This window comes from Haliotis cracherodii, unplaced genomic scaffold, assembly GCF_022045235.1.
Source record: "Haliotis cracherodii isolate W230 unplaced genomic scaffold, xgHalCrac1.p SCAF_10, whole genome shotgun sequence".
Taxonomy (NCBI): domain Eukaryota; kingdom Metazoa; phylum Mollusca; class Gastropoda; order Lepetellida; family Haliotidae; genus Haliotis; species Haliotis cracherodii.
The window spans coordinates 56,151,033-56,172,151 of NW_027266265.1; the positions used below are offsets into that span (position 1 = coordinate 56,151,033).

General features: G+C 42.9%; 1 protein-coding gene across 3 annotated transcripts in view; it reads left to right on the forward strand.

The window, feature by feature from the left end:
- LOC139454550 (AKT-interacting protein-like) overlaps nt 1–21,032 on the forward strand; it is a 32,021-nt gene extending 10,989 nt beyond the window's left edge. For 2 of the 3 annotated variants that reach the window (XM_071236334.1, XM_071236335.1), the window contains exons 2-10: nt 4,411–4,517; nt 6,878–7,092; nt 8,211–8,275; nt 11,575–11,681; nt 12,528–12,616; nt 13,409–13,507; nt 13,823–13,930; nt 15,470–15,530; nt 16,970–21,032. In XM_071236334.1, the coding sequence (XP_071092435.1) occupies nt 4,488–4,517; nt 6,878–7,092; nt 8,211–8,275; nt 11,575–11,681; nt 12,528–12,616; nt 13,409–13,507; nt 13,823–13,930; nt 15,470–15,530; nt 16,970–17,077 (882 nt within the window). In that variant the 5' untranslated portion in view covers nt 4,411–4,487 and the 3' untranslated portion in view covers nt 17,078–21,032. Of the gene's footprint in view, nt 1–4,410; nt 4,518–6,877; nt 7,093–8,210; nt 8,276–11,574; nt 11,682–12,527; nt 12,617–13,408; nt 13,508–13,822; nt 13,931–15,469; nt 15,547–16,969 lie in introns of all 3 variants that reach the window. The other variant, XM_071236336.1, reaches the window with a different exon arrangement.
- The last annotated feature ends 87 nt before the right edge of the window (nt 21,033–21,119 follow it).

Below are 21,119 nucleotides of genomic sequence, written 5' to 3' on the forward strand. Positions count from 1 at the left end.
TCGGCACTCTGCTTGTATGGATCTAAGGAAACATTTACTCTATTGTGAATACTTTGTATAGAATTATGTTGGGAATTACAGTACATTTTCAAACTCCTTTGACAGAGTCGATATGTTAGGTAACGAATGTGATTGAAGTGATGTGATGTTTCCACAATAGTCTTTAGGACTAATTAATAATTGTCAAAGTCATCAGTAGTGATTTAGAAAATATATGAGAAAATTTATGGTTTCTCATTTTTGATGTGTTGAGTGTCACGTGATGTAGACGTTTGGACAGTCTTCGTCAATGGTGGACGTGTGGGGTGTTACAAGGGGGAAGTGAAAGTGTCTCATGCTTGTGTAGCCGAGTTAGTCGTGTAAATGGCTGGATGCTGTCACTGTCACCCTGACAATCTTTACATTGCGAGTGAATAGCATCACTACTGATACAAGGAAATATTTTTAAAAGTTGTTGATTATTAAAAAACAGATTGTATCTGTATATAGAGCCTGTTCACTGCTCTATATTCAGGTGCTCTCAAATGTTTCAGTTTGTATGCTTGTCTTGTAATGCTGAAATCAGGATGGGTATATACATACAGATCTAGTTATATCTGTTAACTTTTATCAAGGACAGGGTATGTATTTGTTTCTAAAACATTCTCTATTGGACTATGACATGCATGGTTTGTATCAAGACCTGCTTGCTGTCCAGTATTAGACACCTTGGCCGCAGTTACGTTCTCAAATGGGAATTCTCTATTTAAGTATATATTTATAACTAATGTTATGGCTTGGTCAAGGTGACTTATATTTCCCTGACAACAGGACTGACCGAGAGGAAGTGGTTTAATCTTACATTATTGCATTGAATACAATGTTAAAATACCTCTGAAATGAAGAAAATATGAACTTCAATAAAATAACAGTTTTTAATTAAGTAAAACAATTTCCTTTTTGCCTGTGAAGGGCACTTAGTTTTGAATCCCGGATGAATCCTTGACATGGCTATGCTCCTCGGTTATGATGATTCATCGCAGTGATGTTCCACTGCTTTGATGTTTATTTGTAACCTGTTAATATGTGTTCTGAGTAGGTGTTTATGTCTTTGTGAGTCCCTTTGATATGACATGTATTCAAGTAACCATTTGAAGTAGTATTTGCAGACTGGTTACACGTAGCTTGAGTTTGCCAGTCTACTTTTCGTACACGGGATGTCATGTCCTGTTAAGTGGTATTCCGGATGCCGTGCCCTGTGAAGTGGTATTCTGGATGCAGTGCCCTGTGAAGTGGTATTCCGGATGCCGTGCCCTATGAAGTGGTATTCCGGATGCCGCAGCGAGTACGCTGGATGCCGAGCCCAGTTGAGTGGTAATTGGGATTGCGTAGTGCAGTACGCTGGTGCCAAAATTTCCATGTTGAAATTTATATTTTGGCTTTCTTTCTTTTTTCAAAGTGTGAAAATCAATAAAATATTGAGTCCCTTGCTTATGAGTATGCATGGTCATGCATTCTAAGTGAAAATCCCAGTCTCATTTACTTGTATTGGCTGTGTACGCTGATATGACTCAAGAGTTCTAAAGTGGATGCCAAGACAAATACAGTGGTATGTTGGATGCCTAGGGAGGAGGGAGGCTTCCCTGTGATAAATGATTCATTTCAAGTCATATACCAATTTTTGGCTAGTTGTTGAAGGAGACATATAATATGTGATAGATGCACCTTTAGCTGTGTGCTAGACCTGGAGTGACTGTTATCATGGAGGTCGGGTATATAGTGTAGTCACTGATCACTGCACCTTTAGCTGTGAGCTAGACCTGGCGTGACTGTTATCATGGAGGTCGGGTGTATAGTGTAGTCACTGATCACAGCACCTTTAGCTGTGAGCTAGACCTGGCGTGACTGTTATCATGGAGGTCGGGTATATAGTGTAGTCACTGATCACTGCACCTTTAGCTGTGTGCTAGACCTGGAGTGACTGTTATCATGGAGGTCGGGTATATAGTGTAGTCACTGATCACTGCACCTTTAGCTGTGAGCTAGACCTGGCGTGACTGTTATCATGGAGGTCGGGTGTATAGTGTAGTCACTGATCACAGCACCTTCACCCAAGCAGTCGCCCCCTGCTGTGATGTAACTATCTGTGGCAGATATGACAGATTACCAGATCTAGGTGATAACACTTGGACAGCCTGTCAACTCTGCCTGCTGTAGGACTTCAGGTGCACATGTGTTGCTGTGTAGCTTTATGGATTGTTTACATCTGGGACAGTCAGAGTCACTCGGGGTAGATATAATACAGTTGTAATATATTGTTGTGAACTGTCACCATGGTCATATGTGTATATTAGTACATTATGTAGATTATGTATGTACATGTCCTGATATGAGTTTATAACAACCACTGAACTATGAACTGATGTAGATATTCTTACATTGTTGGAAACTGTTACATGTGTGTAATATAGTGTTATATTGCCATGTATGCATGTAGTAATACGATCTTGTACATCCTAGTTAATACATTATACACTCTAGTTAGTGGGATCTCGTTTGAATAACAATGATAACTGTACACAATCTATCATGATGTATGGATATGATTACTGTTTACTGTCTAATTACTGATTACTGTCTCAGGTTTGAATATTGATCATTGTTCAGGAACAAATAATATGTAATGAATAATATATGTGTGAAATACGTATGATAATTGATTTTCAAGTGTTAACTCCTATCTTTGTTATGAGGAACACAACGTTCAGAGTATGCTGACTCACGTGATTCATTCGTTGTGTTCCTCATAATAAAGACATTGACATCCATAAATTCTCTCTTATGTGTATCACTTCTAAAGACCTAACTCCTATCAGTTGTGGTTTTGGGAGAACATATATCATTCTGTATTTACCGTAGTGTATGAAATTAGAAATACTGTTGTATAATCTAGGCCTGCTATTAGATATTCCAGAATGTTCTTTTGGTCAGTTTTCATGTTTTGAAACTTTGTCAAAATATTTTTCAAAACGTAGCCTGGAATAAAGGTCGCTAGTTTGAAACTGGTGTTCTATAGCTCGAGAAAGCTGCTTTCTTACTAGCTGATGTCGACTTCTTGACAGTCATTTCATTGGTCGGTTAAGGCCGTTCTGACGTGACCCATAATGGGATGTCCTCAGATCTTTGTTTAGCGGTAGCGGGAACTAACATCTTATTTTAATGATTGTTTTGCACTGGGTATTGACAGTAGATCCCATACTGGGCAGGCATTTGATGCACCAGGTGCTGGTCAACATCATGGGATAGAGTTCTACACAACAGTAGATATGGCATATATGCTCCTGGTATTGACAGTAGATCCCATACCGGGCAGACAGTTCTTGCACCTGGTGCTGGTCAACATCATGGGATAGAGTTCTACACAACAGTAGATACGGCATATATGCTCCTGGTATTGACAGTAGATCCCATACCGGGCAGACAGTTCTTGCACCTGGTGCTGGTCAACATCATGGGATAGAGTTCTACACAACAGTAGATACGGCATATATGCTCCTGGTATTGACAGTAGATCCCATACCGGGCAGACAGTTCTTGCACCTGGTGCTGGTCAACATCATGGGATAGAGTTCTACACAACAGTAGATACGGCATATATGCTCCTGGTATTGACAGTAGATCCCATATCTGGCAGACAGTTCTTGCACCTGGTGCTGGTCAACATCATGGGATAGAGTTCTACACAACAGTAGATACGGCATATATGCTCCTGGTATTGACAGTAGATCCCATATCTGGCAGACAGTTCTTGCACCTGGTGCTGGTCAACATCATGGGATAGAGTTCTACACAAAAGTAGATACGGCATATATGCTCCTGGTATTGACAGTAGATCCCATACCGGGCAGACAGTTCTTGCACCTGGTGCTGGTCAACATCATGGGATAGAGTTCTACACAACAGTAGATACGGCATATATGCACCGGGTATTGACAGTAGATCCAATACTGGGCAAGGGCTGGTCAACATCATGGGATAGAATTCTACACAACAGTAGATATGACATATATACACCAGGTATTGACAGTAGATCCCATTCTGGGCAGACAGCATATGTACCAGGTGCTGGTCAACATCATGGGATATAGTTCTACACAATGGTAGATACAACATATATACACCAGGTATGGACAGTAGATCCCATACTGGGCAGGTGCTGGTCAACATCACAGGATAGAGTTCTTAATGGTAGTAGATATGACATATATACACTGGGTATTGACAGTTGCTCCTGCACTGGGGAGGCATAAGATGCACCAGCTGCTGGGGGTCAGGCTTGACATCTGCTGCAGGACGATAAGGCTGTTTCTGTGTTAAATTATCTATTTCTCATTGTGATAGCGGTGTATACGATGGATTTTTGTTCTACAGAGACGCAACCATGAGGCAATGACAAGGTGAAGGTCATACGGAGGTGTGACAGACTTTCTGTGGCTCAATGGTTGGAGATGTCCAGCACCCCGGCTGATAAAGTGCAGGTAGCTACAACTTATAGCAATGTGGTGCCACAGGGCACTAATTAACCTGTTCATGTGCCTTTGGGATAATTTTACATAGGTTCATATGAAGTGATGTTTTAAATATTTTTGTATGTTTCATGATGAAATAATATGTTTAATACATTTTCCATGTGTTGTGCAATTCACTTTTTCAAATTACGTTCATCACTGGATTCATATGATCAACAGGTTTGATGAAGAAATCTGGGCCCCATTCCACAGAGTGGTCTCAGCACTAAGGTTGTTGTGACTCCCATATTTCAACATAGGCTTACAATAGTTGTATAGCTAAGATCCCTTTGTGGAACAGGACCCAGATTTCTAGGTGTCCCCTTAAGGCACCTGGAACCAGGGGTCCGGAAACCGTCATATGTGCCGGACATGTCCGATTGGGAATCTCAAATGTCCGGTTTAAAATATTGCTTACCGGACATTTAAATTTTTCTGTCCGGACATTTTAAAAAGTATTGTCCGGACATTCTTAAATTTTGACCGGACATGATCAACAGTTAGGACTGAGCAATTTCTGTCTGCAGTTGTAACACAAAGAAGATTATCTACACTGACAAGCTGACAAGCCAAACCCTCGAAGTCTGAATGATCATTTTGTAAGTCGTGGCTAACGACTTTCACTTGGTTGACATACAACGAGGATTTGCAGATTTTATTGTTTTCAGTAGCTAGTCGTATATTGAATCTTGATTGACCGCCATTTTGCTTTCTGTGACGATCGATATCAAATTTTTTTATGGTCAATAATTAAGTACAGATGAAAAAGTATTCAAATAACTATTGCTATCAACGATAGTTTAGGATTTATGATTATATTATCTGTCTTGTTTTTAAATAATCTTTACTTTAAAAAAAACACTTTTCCCATAAGGTCACGTGATAACCAAATATGGGATAATAGTCTCGATCCAAATGTTACAACACGTACACTTGAGCAGACTCATGAATATTAATTAGACCGTTCACAACGTTGACAGATCGTTATTATAACAGAAACAAACGTATGTTTTCCATATATATCTAAAATGATATTATTTGTTATTAATTGTCCGGTGAATTAAACAATTTAAATTGAAACAATTCATAAATTCATAATTCATCATATTATGAATACGTAACAACTTGTAATTTGTGTGTAAAAAGTCGTACTAAAACACACTGTTTGAAGGGGGCGTGGCATAAATGTAAATGTCCGATTGGGATTTTAAATTTTCCGGACCCCTGCCTGGAACTGACTGTAATCATGATGACTGTTCCATTGTGATTTTAACCTGCCATTGTCACGCTAATACAAGGAATTTTGAATCCTGCACACCTTGTCTGAAACAGCAAGATTGTGAACACAAGTATTCATTTGACAGCAAGCAGTGTTCAAAATTAGGGGATTGTAGCGGTTTGATGCTATAGCATTTAATGTGACCTCTGGAAGTTTCAAATATTACTAATAGCTTTCAGGTTATGATAAGGGCCCCGTGACTTAATTTCTATCACTGATCATGGGTAGTTAATATTTGGCTATCTGACCACATCAGCATGATCCGCTGGCATCAAGTGGTGAGTAATACTTTCGACCCAAACTCTCAATGTGGTCATTGTCACTTTAAAACATTTCCACTGCATTACGACGTGTTCTTTTTATGCCAAGTGAGTGACTGAGTGGTGAATATTTCATGCTTTGATTAAAATGAACTTATATCAATTCAGAAATGGAGAGATGACTGATTTCATGATCATTCCTTGGTTACAACCTGAAATCAGCCAACCCTTGATTAAATTGATCCAACAGAGAAGCCTTGCATTCCAGTTTTAAACATCATTGTTCAAGTTAATAGGCATGCTGATATGAGGCTACAGTGCTATATTGCACTGTTCAAAATTCATGCTTGTTTGCAAAGCCGAGACTACTAAATCGTGCTGAGGACTAGTGAAAATCCAATGGTGTCAGTCCTCATTAACTAGCAGCTTTTCAGGACTATAATTTTCAACTATTCCAGTTCACCATCTTTATCAATGTATTGAGTTAATGGCTTGTCATAGCGTGTTGGCTTCACATGGGAGGAAATCTTTAATGAAACCTGTTTCAGATGTTTACCATTTCGGTGTAAAACACGAACATGGTGCTGACAAACCTAGAAATGTAACCAGGGTGATTCTGGGACTCAAGCCCATAATCATAGGTTTAGAGCATGTCTAAGAGACGCACAGGAAATTGTGGTGCTTCAGATCAGGGGGCCACTCATGCTCCAATTGAGTTGATGGAGTGCAAGGTTTCACTGTATATGTGTATTATTGGAACATGGTATAAACATCGTATCACATGTTTCTAGACTTCCCGAGCAGCAGCAGCAGCAGCGGTATCCCCTAGTAACACACCCTCCCCTCGGCCCCCGTCCCGGTCAGATGGGCGGAGGTTACCCAGCATTCCTTCTCCCGACACCCAGGAACTGATGTTAAGACATACAAGCCAGCACACAATGCCAGTGTCTAAAGGAACCAATGGCTATGGGCCTTTCTTCCAGGAGTATAATCTCATGGCTGAGTAGTAAGTAGGAACATACTAGGGGGAAGACATATTACCTAGAGGGAAGATGTAATGCCTAGAAAGAAGACGTATTACCTAGAGGGAAGACATATTACCTGGAGGGAAGACGTATTACCTAGAAGGAAGACGTATTATCTAAAGGGAAGACATATTACCTAGAAGGAAGATGTATCATCTAGAGGGAAGACATATTACCTAGAGGGAAGACGTATTATCTAAAGGGAAGACATATTACCTAGAAGGAAGACGTATTATCTAGAGGGAAGACGTATTACCTAGAGGGAAGACATATTACCTAGAGGGAAGACGTATTATCTAAAGGGAAGACATATTACCTAGAAAGAAGACGTATTATCTAGAGGGAAGACATATTACCTAGAGGGAAGACATATTACCCAGAGGAAAGACGTATTATGGAAAGGGACGACATATTACCTTAAGGGAAGACGTATTACCTAGAGGGAAGACGTATTACCTAGGGGGAAAACATATTACCTAGAGGGAAGACGTATTATCTAAAGGAGGACATATTACCTAGAAGGAAGACGTATTGTCTAGGGGGAAGACGTACAGGAAAGACATATTATCTAGAGGGAAGATATATTACCTTGAGGGAAGACATATTACCTAGAAGGAAGACGTATTATCTAGAGGAAAGACGTATTATCTAGAGGGAAGACGTATAATCTAGAGGGAAGACATATTACCTAGAGGGAAGACATATTACCTAGAGGGAAGACGTATTACCTTGAGGGGAGATGTATTACCTAGAGGGAAGATGTATTACCTAGGGGGAAGATATATTACCTAGAGGGAAGATGTATTACATAGAGGAAAGATGTATTACCTAGAGGGAAGACATATTACCTGGAGGGAAGATGTATTACCTAGAGGGAAGATGTATTACCTTGAGGGAAGACATGATAGTAACGTTGTGTGATTAGTATGTACAATGTATTGACTTCATTCAAATAATTTTATACAGGTTTGGTAGCTATATCTGTAAATGATCATTCATGCATTAAATTAAACAATCTGAAAGAGTTCATTAGCTACTGGTTCAATTTTCTGCTTTGTGAAACTTATCAATATTCACAATCAATGTTGTCATTTTCCAGCAACCAGCTATGTTCTTTGAAAGCTCCAGGGATATATGTTATGCCGTCAGCCACATCACCTCGCAGTAAGTCTAGTTGTGAGACTGTAGTCTGTAGTGATATAAAACTACACTGTCATGACCTGTGAACAGAATGGCCTGCCTCACCGAGCCCTGTAGACACAGTGTCACATGCCCTGCCTCACCTAGCCCTGTAGACACAGTGTCACATGCCCTGCCTCACCTAGACCTGTAGACACAGTGTCACATGCCCTGCCTCACCTAGCACTGTAGACACAGTGTCACATGCCCTGCCTCACCTAGCCCTGTAGACACAGTGTCACAGGCAAGTCCTGCCTCACCGAGCCCTGTAGACACAGTGTCACATGCCCTGCCTCACCTAGCCCTGTAGACACAGTGTCACATGCCCTGCCTCACTTAGCCCTGTAGACACAGTGTCACATGCCCTGCCTCACCTAGCACTGTAAACACAGTGTCACATGCCCTGCCTCACCTAGCCCTGTAGACACAGTGTCACATGCCCTGCCTCACCTAGCCCTGTAGACACAGTGTCACATGTCCTGCCTCACCTAGCCCTGTAGACACAGTGTCACATGCCCTGCCTCGCCTAGCCCTGTAGACACAGTGTCACATGTCCTGCCTCACCGAGCCCTGTAGACACAGTGTCACATGTCCTGCCTCGCCTAGCCCTGTAGACACAGTGTCACATGCCCTGCCTCACCGAGCCCTGTAGACACAGTGTCACATGTCCTGCCTCACCGAGCCCTGTAGACACAGTGTCACATGCCCTGCCTCGCCTAGCCCTGTAAACACAGTGTCACATGCCCTGCCTCACCGAGCCCTGTAGACACAGTGTCACATGCCCTGCCTCACTTAGCCCTGTAGACACAGTGTCACATGCCCTGCCTCACCTAGCACTATAAACACAGTGTCACATGCCCTGCCTCACCTAGCCCTGTAGACACAGTGTCACATGCCCTGCCTCGCCTAGCCCTGTAGACACAGTGTCACATGTCCTGCCTCACCGAGCCCTGTAGACACAGTGTCACATGCCCTGCCTCGCCTAGCCCTGTAGACACAGTGTCACATGCCCTGCCTCACCGAGCCCTGTAGACACAGTGTCACATGTCCTGCCTCACCGAGCCCTGTAGACACAGTGTCACATGCCCTGCCTCGCCTAGCCCTGTAGACACAGTGTCACAAGCCCTGCCTCACCTAGCCCTGTAGACACAGTGTCACAGGCAAGTCCTGCCTCACCGAGCCCTGTAGACACAGTGTCACAGGCAAGTCCTGCCTCACCGAGCCCTGTAGACACAGTGTCACATGCCCTGCCTCACCTAGCCCTGTAGACACAGTGTCACATGCCCTGCCTCACCTAGCACTGTAGACACAGTGTCACATGCCCTGCCTCATCTAGCCCTGTAGACACAGTGTCACATGCCCTGCCTCACCTAGCCCTGTAGACACAGTGTCACATGCCCTGCCTCACCTAGCTCTGTAGACACAGTGTCACATGCCCTGCCTCACCCAGCCCTGTAGACACAGTGTCACATGCCCTGCCTCACCGAGCCCTGTACACACAGTGTCACATGCCCTGCCTCACCGAGCCCTGTACACACAGTGTCACATGTCCTGCCTCACCTAGCACTGTAGACACAGTGTCACATGCCCTGCCTCACCTAGCCCTGGAGATACAGTGTCACATGCCCTGCCTCACCTAGCACTGTAGACACAGTGTCACATGCCCTGCCTCACCTAGCCCTGTAGACACAGTGTCACAGGCAAGTCCTGCCTCACCGAGCCCTGTAGACACAGTGTCACATGCCCTGTAGACACAGTGTCACATGCCCTGCCTCACCTAGCCCTGTAGACACAGTGTCACATGCCCTGCCTCACCGAGCCTTGTAGACACAGTGTCACAGGCAAGTCCTGCCTCACCTAGCCTTGTAGACACAGTGTCACATGCCATGCCTCACCTAGCCCTGTAGACACAGTGTCACATGCCCTGCCTCACCGAGCCCTGTAGACACAGTGTCACATGCCCTGCCTCACCTAGCACAGTGTCACAGGCAAGTCCTGCCTCAACTAGCCCTGTAGACACAGTGTCACATGCCCTGCCTCACCTAGCACAGTGTCACAGGCAAGTCCTGCCTCACCGAGCCCTGTAGACACAGTGTCACATGCCCTGCCTCACCTAGCCCTGTAGACACAGTGTCACATGCCCTGCCTCACCTAGCACTGTAGACACAGTGTCACATGCCCTGCCTCATCTAGCCCTGTAGACACAGTGTCACATGCCCTGCCTCACCTAGCCCTGTAGACACAGTGTCACATGCCCTGCCTCACCTAGCCCTGTAGACACAGTGTCACATGCCCTGCCTCACCTAGCCCTGTAGACACAGTGTCACATGCCCTGCCTCACCTAGCCCTGTAGACACAGTGTCACATGCCCTGCCTCACCTAGCCCTGTAGACACATTGTCACATGCCCTGCCTCACCTAGCCCTGTAGACACAGTGTCACATGCCCTGCCTCACCTAGCCCTGTAGACACAGTGTCACATGCCCTGCCTCATCTAGCCCTGTAGACACAGTGTCACATGCCCTGCCTCACCGAGCCCTGTAGACACAGTGTCACATGCCCTGCCTCACCGAGCCCTGTAGACACAGTGTCACATGCACTGCCTCACCGAGCCCTGTAGACACAGTGTCACATGCCCTGTCTCACCCAGCCCTGTAGACACAGTGTCACATGCCCTGCCTCACCGAGCCCTGTACACACAGTGTCACATGCCCTGCCTCACCGAGCCCTGTAGACACAGTGTCACATGCCCTGCCTCACCGAGCCCTGTAGACACAGTGTCACATGCCCTGCCTCACCGAGCCCTATAGACACAGTGTCACAGGCAAGTCCTGCCCTGTCATAAAGAGGCTGAGGATCATGAGGATAGATGGACCTGCTGGCAAACTCAGTAGTGTTTGACCAGTGTGAGAGTCAAGGTCTAAATCCATGGGCTGAGACCACGGACATGAGCTATACATGATCATGCGACACCTCAAGTTGCTTCTTTGCATGAATGTGTCAGTGACTCATATTTGAAACTTTCTAAAAAATATGCTATCTCTTCTAAATATATTGTCCGTATTCAGTGTCTGGCATGTTGATAGTTGTTCATACAAGAGCTCAGCAAGAAATATGTACATGTCAAACTAACTTGTGGCCATGTGCTGATCTATATCCATCACCCCCGTAGCGTAATGGATTATGCCACTCATTCATATTCAAGGTTATTCTTTTCCATATTGACCAGTAGGCTTGTGTGTTGATAGTTTGTACTGAGAGATGTTGGCCCTGTGTGTGTTTCAGTCTGGAACGGTGTGCTGTTTATCCGGCAGGGCTTGTATCAGGAGGGTGTGTTCCGGTTCACACTCACCATCCCCGACAACTTCCCCGACACGGACTGTGACTGTCCTGTGAGTACTCTGTCTTCAGTTGACCCCTGTGTAGGTTAGGGACAGACCACAGTCCCCCTGATTGTCTCCCCTTGGTATTCAGGAGCAGAAAAGGTCTCATTACCCCTGCTTGTCTCCCCTTGGTATTCAGGGGCAGAAAAGGTCTAGTTACCCCTGCTTGTCTCCCCTTGGTATTCAGGGGCAGAAATGGTCTAGTTACCCCTTCTTGTCTCCCCTTGGTATTTAGGGGCAGAAAAGGTCTAGTTACCCCTTCTTGTCTCCCCTTGGTATTTAGGGGCAGAAAAGGTCTAGTTACCCCTTCTTGTCTCCCCTTAGTATTCAGGGGCAGAAATGGTCTAGTTACCCCTTCTTGTCTCCCCTTGGTATTTAGGGGCAGAAAAGGTCTAGTTACCCCTTCTTGTCTCCCCTTAGTATTCAGGGGCAGAAATGGTCTAGTTACCCCTTCTTGTCTCCCCTTGGTATTTAGGGGCAGAAAAGGTCTAGTTACCCCTGCTTGTCTCCCCTTGGTATTTAGGGGCAGAAAAGGTCTAGTTACCCCTTCTTGTCTCCCCTTGGTATTCAGGGGCAGAAAAGGTCTAGTTACCCCTGCTTGTCTCCCCTTGGTATTCAGGGGCAGAAAAGGTCTAGTTACCCCTGCTTGTCTCCTAGTGGGAAAACATCCCTTGTTCCCCATACTTGTCTCCCCATGGGGTTGAGGAGATCCTTTGTGCGACATACTTGTCTCCCCATGGGGTTGAGGAGATCCTTTGTGCGACATACTTGTCTCCCCATGGGGTTCTCTGAGAGATTAGTTGCCTTGTCTCACTGCACAGATTCTGAGGTAAGGATAGTTTGTTCTTATTTCAGAGCGTGGTGTTTGAGTATCCTGTGTTTCATCCTTTGGTTCATCCCGTGTCTGGCCTGCTGGACGTCAAGAAGGGCTTCCCCAAGTGGAGGTAACTCACTAGCTACACAAAAACTCAAGAACTTAGAACAGCAAATTGAAACTGTCTTCCTGTATCTAGATATGGGTACATTGTCATGGAAACACAATTTCTGGTCACTTCTCTGGACAAGTAGACTAAATGTACAGATATACTATGCACTATACTCAAGAAAATACGGTAAGTTTATTGCTACTGTCAATACCCTGAATGTACACATATTTTAGGAAGGATTCATTTATACTCGTACTCACAGAAAAGGGAATCATGTGAAGCCCATTTCTGGTTTCCCCTGCCTGCTTTAAAGCTGGAATATTGCTAAAAGTGGCATAAAATCATACTCACTCAGTTAAAGGGAATCTACTATTTATCCTGTCTACAGGTAGCATGCATACTGGTACATCAAACATTGTTATGTATCCTTACTGAGGACAGTGTAGTCCAAACAGCTGCAGCTGCTGTGTGAAGTGACGTTTCGATGTCATCATTGACTCCACATTAACTTTGTTCCTGTTTCATAGGAATCATTTCATTTCTCTTTTCGCCAAAATGCTTTTGACACTAGCGCAGAGTATGAATTGAAATCTGTTTGCTTTCTGCTCTTGGTTTTGATTTGAAGATACTCTATTTCAACAGGGGCTGTAGGATAGCCTAGTGGTTAAAGCGTTAGCTTGTCACGCCGGGTTTGATTCCCGACATGGGTACAATGTTTGAAGCCCATTTCTGGCGTCCCCCGCCATGATATTTCTGGAATATTGCTAAAAGCGGCGTAAAACCATACTCACTCACTCACTATTTCAACAGGCGCAATGTGAACCACATCTGGCAGGTTTTGCTGTATGCAAGAAGGATATTCTACAAGATCGAGACAAAGGCTCCCTTGAATCAAGAAGCAGCTGATTTGTGAGTTTGTCACTTTGTTCACTCCTTGTGCTCACTGTGCATCAGAACAACCTCCCCCCCATGAATATCCGGGTCAGATTTGTCCTCAGCAACCCTTGCTTTTTGTGACTAATGGGATTGGGTGGTCAGGCTTGCTGACTTGATTGATCTATGTCCTCATGTCCCAATTGCGTAGATTGTTGCTTGTGACGTCAATCACTTGATTGTCTGGTCTTCATATCGCTGGAATATTGCTGGGTGCGACATTAAACAACAACAAACAAATAAACAATCTGATGCCATTGTGTTGCTATAGATACCATTGTGTTGCTATAGGTACCACCAGGACCCTGAAGGCTACAAGAAGCAGGTAGCAGAGTCGGTCAAGGCATCTAAGGAGCGTATCTATGAACCTCCAGCGTCCGATGACCCCTATGCAATAAGGTAAGAGTTTATTGATGAACTTGCTGATGTAATTGTAATGATTGAGTATTATGGCACTATCAGGATGATAGGAATGGGTTTTTTCTGCTTTTAGACAAAATATGACAGTTCTGATCATATGTAGCACAATTTTTCACCAAGTATGGGAAAGTCAATGGCAGAATTATGTTTGTTATTTTAGCTTAGATATATATTGTATGTAGTAGAGGTTCTACTCACAAAACTATGAACAGTCGCACGTAATTCAAATCATAGACAAACATTGAATACAACATTTATCTTACATACATATAATTACTTTTCCCACTTAGTTAGGGACTGACCACTGGATATTGTCCCAGAAATTTAAGAAAAAAAATATTAAATTGTCAGCCACAAAAATTACTTTGTTGCAACGTGTTTGAAAAATAATAATCCTTATGATTGTAGTTTCTGGTTTTGCAGCTGTAGCTCAAAATATCTTGTCTCCATACTAAATCCCCCCATCCCCCTCCCCCCTCCCCACGATTATCAGATGGTCGGCCCTTGTCAAAGTACAGCAAAAGATAGGTTAGGAAGATATAAGATGGCATGTGATGTGAGATTAACTTGTAATTGACTGATGCTTACTTAAAATCAAGGGGCGGTCGGGTAGCCTAGTGGTTTAAGCGTTTGCTCGTCACACAAAAGACCCGGGTTCAATTCCCGACATGGGTACAGTGTGTGAAGCCCATTTCTGGTGTCCCCCGCCGTGATATTGCTGGAATATTGCTAAAAGCGGCGTAAAACCATACTCACTCACTACTTAAAATCACTTCATTCTCTTTTGTCTCTAATAGTAGAGTTATAGACACTCTTCTTGATCCGATAGTGTTGCATTAGGATATCCCAGAAGAGCAACATGTGTTTCCTTAGAACAGTGCTATCTAAATGCTGTTACAAATACCTAGTCCTGCTGCAAGTGAATCGTGTGGAATGGGGCCTTGTGAACAAGACAGTTCATTACCTCCCTTTGACTATATACTTCCATGAAAATGTGGAAATAACGTGGCATTATATTTTTCAAGGGAAAGCAATCCTGTAGATTTTGAGTATGAAAATGTCGTGAAGAAAGGAATAATCAAAGTTGTTTCATTAATAGAGAATTTCACCCTCCTGTCTTTTGATCAAATATATCAACAATGAAAGTATGAATTTTTGTCAGGGAGTGTTGATATATGTGATATCAAAAGACTCAAGGGTGGCATTCTATTTGTCATTCAACATCATTCTTCCAACTTGTTCCCTTTGTCAACAGTAATAACTCCAGCTGACCAGCTTCTGTGGCAGAGGAGATTAGTGATGTCATTTGATTGTGATGCCATGGTAGCTGATGACATCACACTGGTCTGCAAAGCATTGTGATGCAATTTCATTGTAGAGATACCTCCTAGGAGATATCACTTGATCTCACACAAGTATCTCCTGTGGAAGCCAGTTTTGAATGCTAAAATCTTTTGTTATTATTCTGATGTGAATTATTTTGTTTGAATAGAGTTTATTTGGTGATTGGTGTTGCAGGTTCAGTGAGTGGCAGCCTCTGGTCCACGAGGAGGCCCTGCAGGATATGCTGGAGTCTAAGGTATATGTAGTTCCAGGTAATCTTGCTGTGACGATGTGTTGCCCTCTTCAGCTGCCACAATCGCACAGTACCGCACCTCAAGGGATGCCGTGTCTCACACCACACAGTGTCACTTATAGTATCTCGATCACTCACTCACTCACTCATAAACACTGCTAGTTTAATCTGTTATACCAATTCACTGATTTAAGCACACTCATGCACTCACTCGCTCGCTCATAAAAACTGTTGGTGAGGCTGTTATACCAATGCAATGATTTAAGCTCACTCACTCACTCACTCACTCACTCACTCACTCACTCATAAAAAATGTTGGTGAGGCTGTTATACCAATGCAATGATTTAAGCTCGCTCACTCACTCACTCACTCACTCACTCACTCACTCTGTAGAGAAGAATGATTAGCAAAGAATATTGTTCTATGCAGCTAAAGACTCATGCAGGAGAACTGCAGTTCATTGGCATAAAAAAACTCTAAATGATCTTTGTACTGGGGAGGGGAGTATGTGCCAAACATGTGACCCAGAAAGCAATGTGAAATGTATAGCAGTCACTAGTCAAGCCAAGTTCTTCCATCACCTCTTGTCGGGTCCATAGCAGGGGGATTCCAGGGAGCAGTTGTCCCCAGTAGGTGTGAAGATCTGACATCGACGGATGGTAGTGTGTGATATGCTAGATTGTAATACGAGGTGGTCGGGTAGCGTTCACTCGTCACACCGAAGACCCGGGTTCGAATCCCGACATGGGTACAATGTGTGAAGCCCATTTCTGGTGTCCCCCGCCATGATATTGTTGGAATATTGCTAAAAGTGGCGTAAAACCAAACTCATCACTCACTCACTCTTTTACAACGCAGGGATTTATCTTGGTCTGCCAGTCCTTCCCAATTCCTTGCAGAGACTTGTATTTCACTGATGTGGACAACAATCAGGATAAAGGGGTAGAGGCTTCAGTGCTTAGTTGTATTGCTTTGGATGCAGTGCTGAGAATCCATTGGTAAAATACCAATCCCAATGTTGAGCCAAATCATCATCACCACCACCACCACCACCATCATCATCATCATCATCATCATCATCATCACTCATGCACACACGCATGCACGCCTGTCTTTGCTGTCTTTTTTACCTGTAAAAATACACTGTTATTGACAATAGCAAAAATACATTTATAATTTTCCATGTTGATTTATTTTGCAATATTTTCAAATATTTTCACAGTGCCTCTTGAGTGATGTTCGTCAGCTTGTGTAGTCATGTGTATTGCTCACAATGGCTGCTGGGTAATGTGGCTGAAAATATTGTTCTTTCCATGGCTCTCTTCATTCTGGTAATTGGCTTGAGGGCTTGATTGTTTATCTTTTAAAAACTTATGTAATTATTGAACTGCAATGTGCTCAAGGAACATTGTGTTTTCAGTCTTTGATTACTGTCTTTCAGACAAGCCAAGGTGAAGGTCGTAGCGCCAGTCCGCCATCTTTAGGCTTGTCCTGGGTTTCCCTAGAAACAACACAAATCTTGTCCCGTGAAGACCCGGCCACAGCATAGCAGGCAGCACTCTGATTGGTGGAGAGGAGTTTGTATCATGAGCGGAGAGAATGCCTGTGATTAGCTCTAAAACTCCCAAATGATGAATTGCATGGTCTTATTAAAAAAAGGTGATTTTATTCAATGAGGATTCGGGATGTCAGACACTGGATTTGTGGATCAAAGCTTGAAGAAATGCCTATTTGTCAATCTGATGCACGTAACATTGCCATGGCGATGGTGAGCATCAGTGACCATCATGGTTCTTGACAATAAGTTTAAACATTTCAACACCAGCAATGAGGAAGCAAGACAATTTCGACTTCGTAGAAGATGCACTATTCAGATTGTGGTCACTGCCATTTCTGGGTTTTTCAAACATTTTGAAAAGCTCATTTGAATGATGATATATTCCTTCGTGTGTGATTCCTGTCACTTGGAAGAAGTTGAAACGTTAACCAAGATGCCATACCCAACACAAGAGGACCAACTCGTCCAATGAACTCTTGACTTCAGTGTCGAGAACTTAATATCATTACAGAAAGTCATGGAAAACAATATTTGGATTCATATTGAGAATCTTTTATTCAATCGCATTTTGTACAAAAACACTTCTGCAATATTTATGTGCTATGTTCTAAACTACAAACTTTAAATGTCAACAATAGATAGGCTTGGTTCTCAAATGGCAACATTTCTTGTTTACAACAGACAATATTCTGAAACCCAGATATATTTAATCTTTTCAACAAAACAAGTAGGCCATCCTCCCATACACTTTTATTCAAATATGAAACCCAACTGTTTTTATTTGATCATCCTAACTAGCAATATACATCATTTTTAGTTGCATGTTGTTTGTTGGGGCTTTGCGTGAATATGGTCAGTTATTGGACTGATGAACCTGTACCTGATGACAGCCCTTGCTGGGGCTTGTCGGCCTTTTAGTTTCCTGTGTGTGATAACAAACTTTGAGTTGCATTTTCATGACTGTTTTAGAGTTGAGCTTGACTTGTTTGCACCCACTTTGTAACAGGACCAACACGAGAGAATTGGCAGATGTGTTCAACTAACCACTCATGGGCTTCGTCTGACACGAGTTCAGGTAGCTGGTGTATGGGAGTTTACGAGTTGAATTGACTTGCACACCACAAGACCGAGGGTCATGTGGTGTCCACGGAATTGAACCTCTTAGATCCAGTACAACCAACTATTGACTAAAATGAGATATTTATCATTACAATTTTATAAGATCCAAAATTCTTGGTGAAGTGTTCTTGTGGAATAAGTAGATGACGGCTAAAGGCTGGAGTGACGTCGCAATCAATTTTCAGCAGGTTTGGTTTTTGTAAGAGAGGGACAAGCTGGTCAGATAGCTAGATGTATGACCATTAATGATAAACATTGATTCTGTCGAACAGGAGGGGCGGTCAGGTAGCCTAGTGGTTGAAGCGTTCGCTTGTCACGCCGAAGCCCAGGCTTCGATTCCCGACATGGGTACAATGTGTGAAGCCCATTTCTGGTGTCCCCCGCCGTGATATTGCTGGAATATTGCTATAAGCGGCATAAAACCATACTCACTCACTCTGTCGAACAGGACAAATCTTACTTTGAACCCCTGTGGACAAAGTTAAAGAGTAGGCCCTTTACTTCGTCACTTTTCTCCTGTGTAATTTGATCACCTTCAAGATCTGGCTTCAAGGTCATGAAGGGGTCAGTGCAGGAGAGGTGAACTAGACGAAAATGGGAATGGAATTTCAACATCTGTACAAGTCACTGCCACTGGACAATGTTACAAGTTATTTGGATCCTAAATAGTAGATAGTAGTTTTCTATTGTATTTAACAGCATCTTTTATTCAGGGATCATATATGTACCCCAGGATTTATGGTTAATTTGGTGACGTTTCTTATCCTAAAAATACTTCAAGAAGAAAACTGGAAAGTTTCTGAGAGAGTAAAGCCCACAGGTCTTGTCCCAATAAGGTCCATGTGTCTTTGATGCTGAAGACAAAGAGTGTGCAGCAGTTCATGATCAGAACAAGTAGATTTCTGTGATGGGCCCAGGTTGGAGGGTATTGTTTCCTTGCTGAATTAACATGTGTGATTGTGAATGAATGTTGGTGTAGAGGATGTATAGATTGAGCTTACACGGCGTGGTGTGGTGGGGTGGGAGTGTCCAGCCAGTTGCTGACAGGCATGTGCAGATGAAGTCTCAAGAGACTGAACACTAGTACTTGGTGGCATGGGTGGCCCAGTTGTCTAAGGCACCATGGTTTGCTGTGCAGAGTTGCATCCCTTAGGACATGCCAGAAACTTAAGATCACATGTTCAAATCCCAGATTCACTCAAGTTACAGGTTTTTCTGAATCAAATCCATGCTCATGGGATTCACCAAAGTGGTAAACATCAAAGATCTATATCACTTTGGGCTTTCCTCCCACATCAAGCTGAGGTGCTATTGTGCATGAAATACTGTTAAAGTAGTATATGATAGGATTGTATAAAGATGAAGCTTCATGTTGAACTACTTTGGAAGCTTTAGGATACTATGGATGTGAAACGAGAAATGGCAATAAACATGACAATGTAGCAAGTTGCCACATCCCCGAACATCTAGTCCTGTGGTTGTAGTGATCAACTGTACATCGAGATTATTGTTGCCAGTCTAGAGGAAATATCTATGCATAGGAATATTGTAGGTGCCTTTATTCAAGTCGTGTTAATTGTGTGGATGCAATGTCCAGTTGTAGGGCATCTCAGGGCTCCAGTCACTTATCCTTTCCCGGAATCGTCATGGAGACACATAGGACCAGTACAGGAATGCTTCACTGTAGTAAATGTTTCACAGACAGGGATGACAAGTTGGTCTTACACACTGATAGGGCCCAGTTGTCTCAGGCACTGCAATGTGTTGTACAGAGTTGCATCCCTTAGAAACCTGTGATTGTGAGTTCGAATCCCAGATAATATCTGATAATGTTTCAAGGTTTGACTCGACATACCCGTGTTCATGGTAAAGTGTTAAACGTCTAAGACCTGCATCACTTCAATCTTTCCTCCCAAATCAAGGTACACGCCTTGATATAACTGCAATACTGTTAAAAGGAGTGCTAAGCCTAACCGAACTCACTCACTCACTGATGGGATGCTTGCCCCCTGTATAGTGCTGTGAGTGTTTCACTATGTCCGGAGTAATGCTTCCTGGACTGATTGGAATCAAATACTCTCAAATGAGGTATTCTTGGATCCTAAAATTCATCTTTGTTCATGTAGTTTCTAACAATTATGGGAAAGATAATTGAATGCTGGGTGCCCTGATCCTGTAAATAGCTCATGCAGTTGTTGGCACAATAGCAGTATGCCCAGTGTTGTAATGTGCTGTGTGTACGAGAATGAGTGGTGATGGCTTCACGATATGCACAGCAAGGGTCAGTTTGTACTGAAATGCAAAGTTATTTGGTTTAGGGGAAGTAATATTTATTGAGTATCAAAGATGAAAAGGATTCTATGTAATTTTGTGTAGTTTCATGACTGAGCTAGGATATGAGGCTAATTGTATGCAGCTTGTAATGTATGGAGAGCTTTCTCTAGCAATAGATTTGAGTGTTTAATAATTAGAATGGCATTGTCAGTCAAAATCAACACAGACTGCTTATTTTAATATTCATGTACCTAAATGCAATGAATGCACAACTTCTCATTGAAGGTACATACACCAGATAAACTTTTTAGGTCATTTCATAAAAAAGTATGTTTTTTCAATGAATGCTTATAAAAACAAATGGTTCTGCTCCTTGAAAACTTTCAAGCCTGTCTTGTACAAAGAGAAATATTTGGTGAAGGATGTGTAATTTTTACTGTTTAATTTATACATTTGTTTGATGGAAAAGCATGTTATTTTCATATTTGACACGTTTCATATTCCATCGTCTATCACCATTAACATGTGAACCATTGTGAATAAAGATACCTTACATGAGGACTTTGTTTCTTGTGATGTGAACTGTGATTACTCTGAGGATGACCCAATAATTGCAGTAACCATCAAGTGTTACATGGTA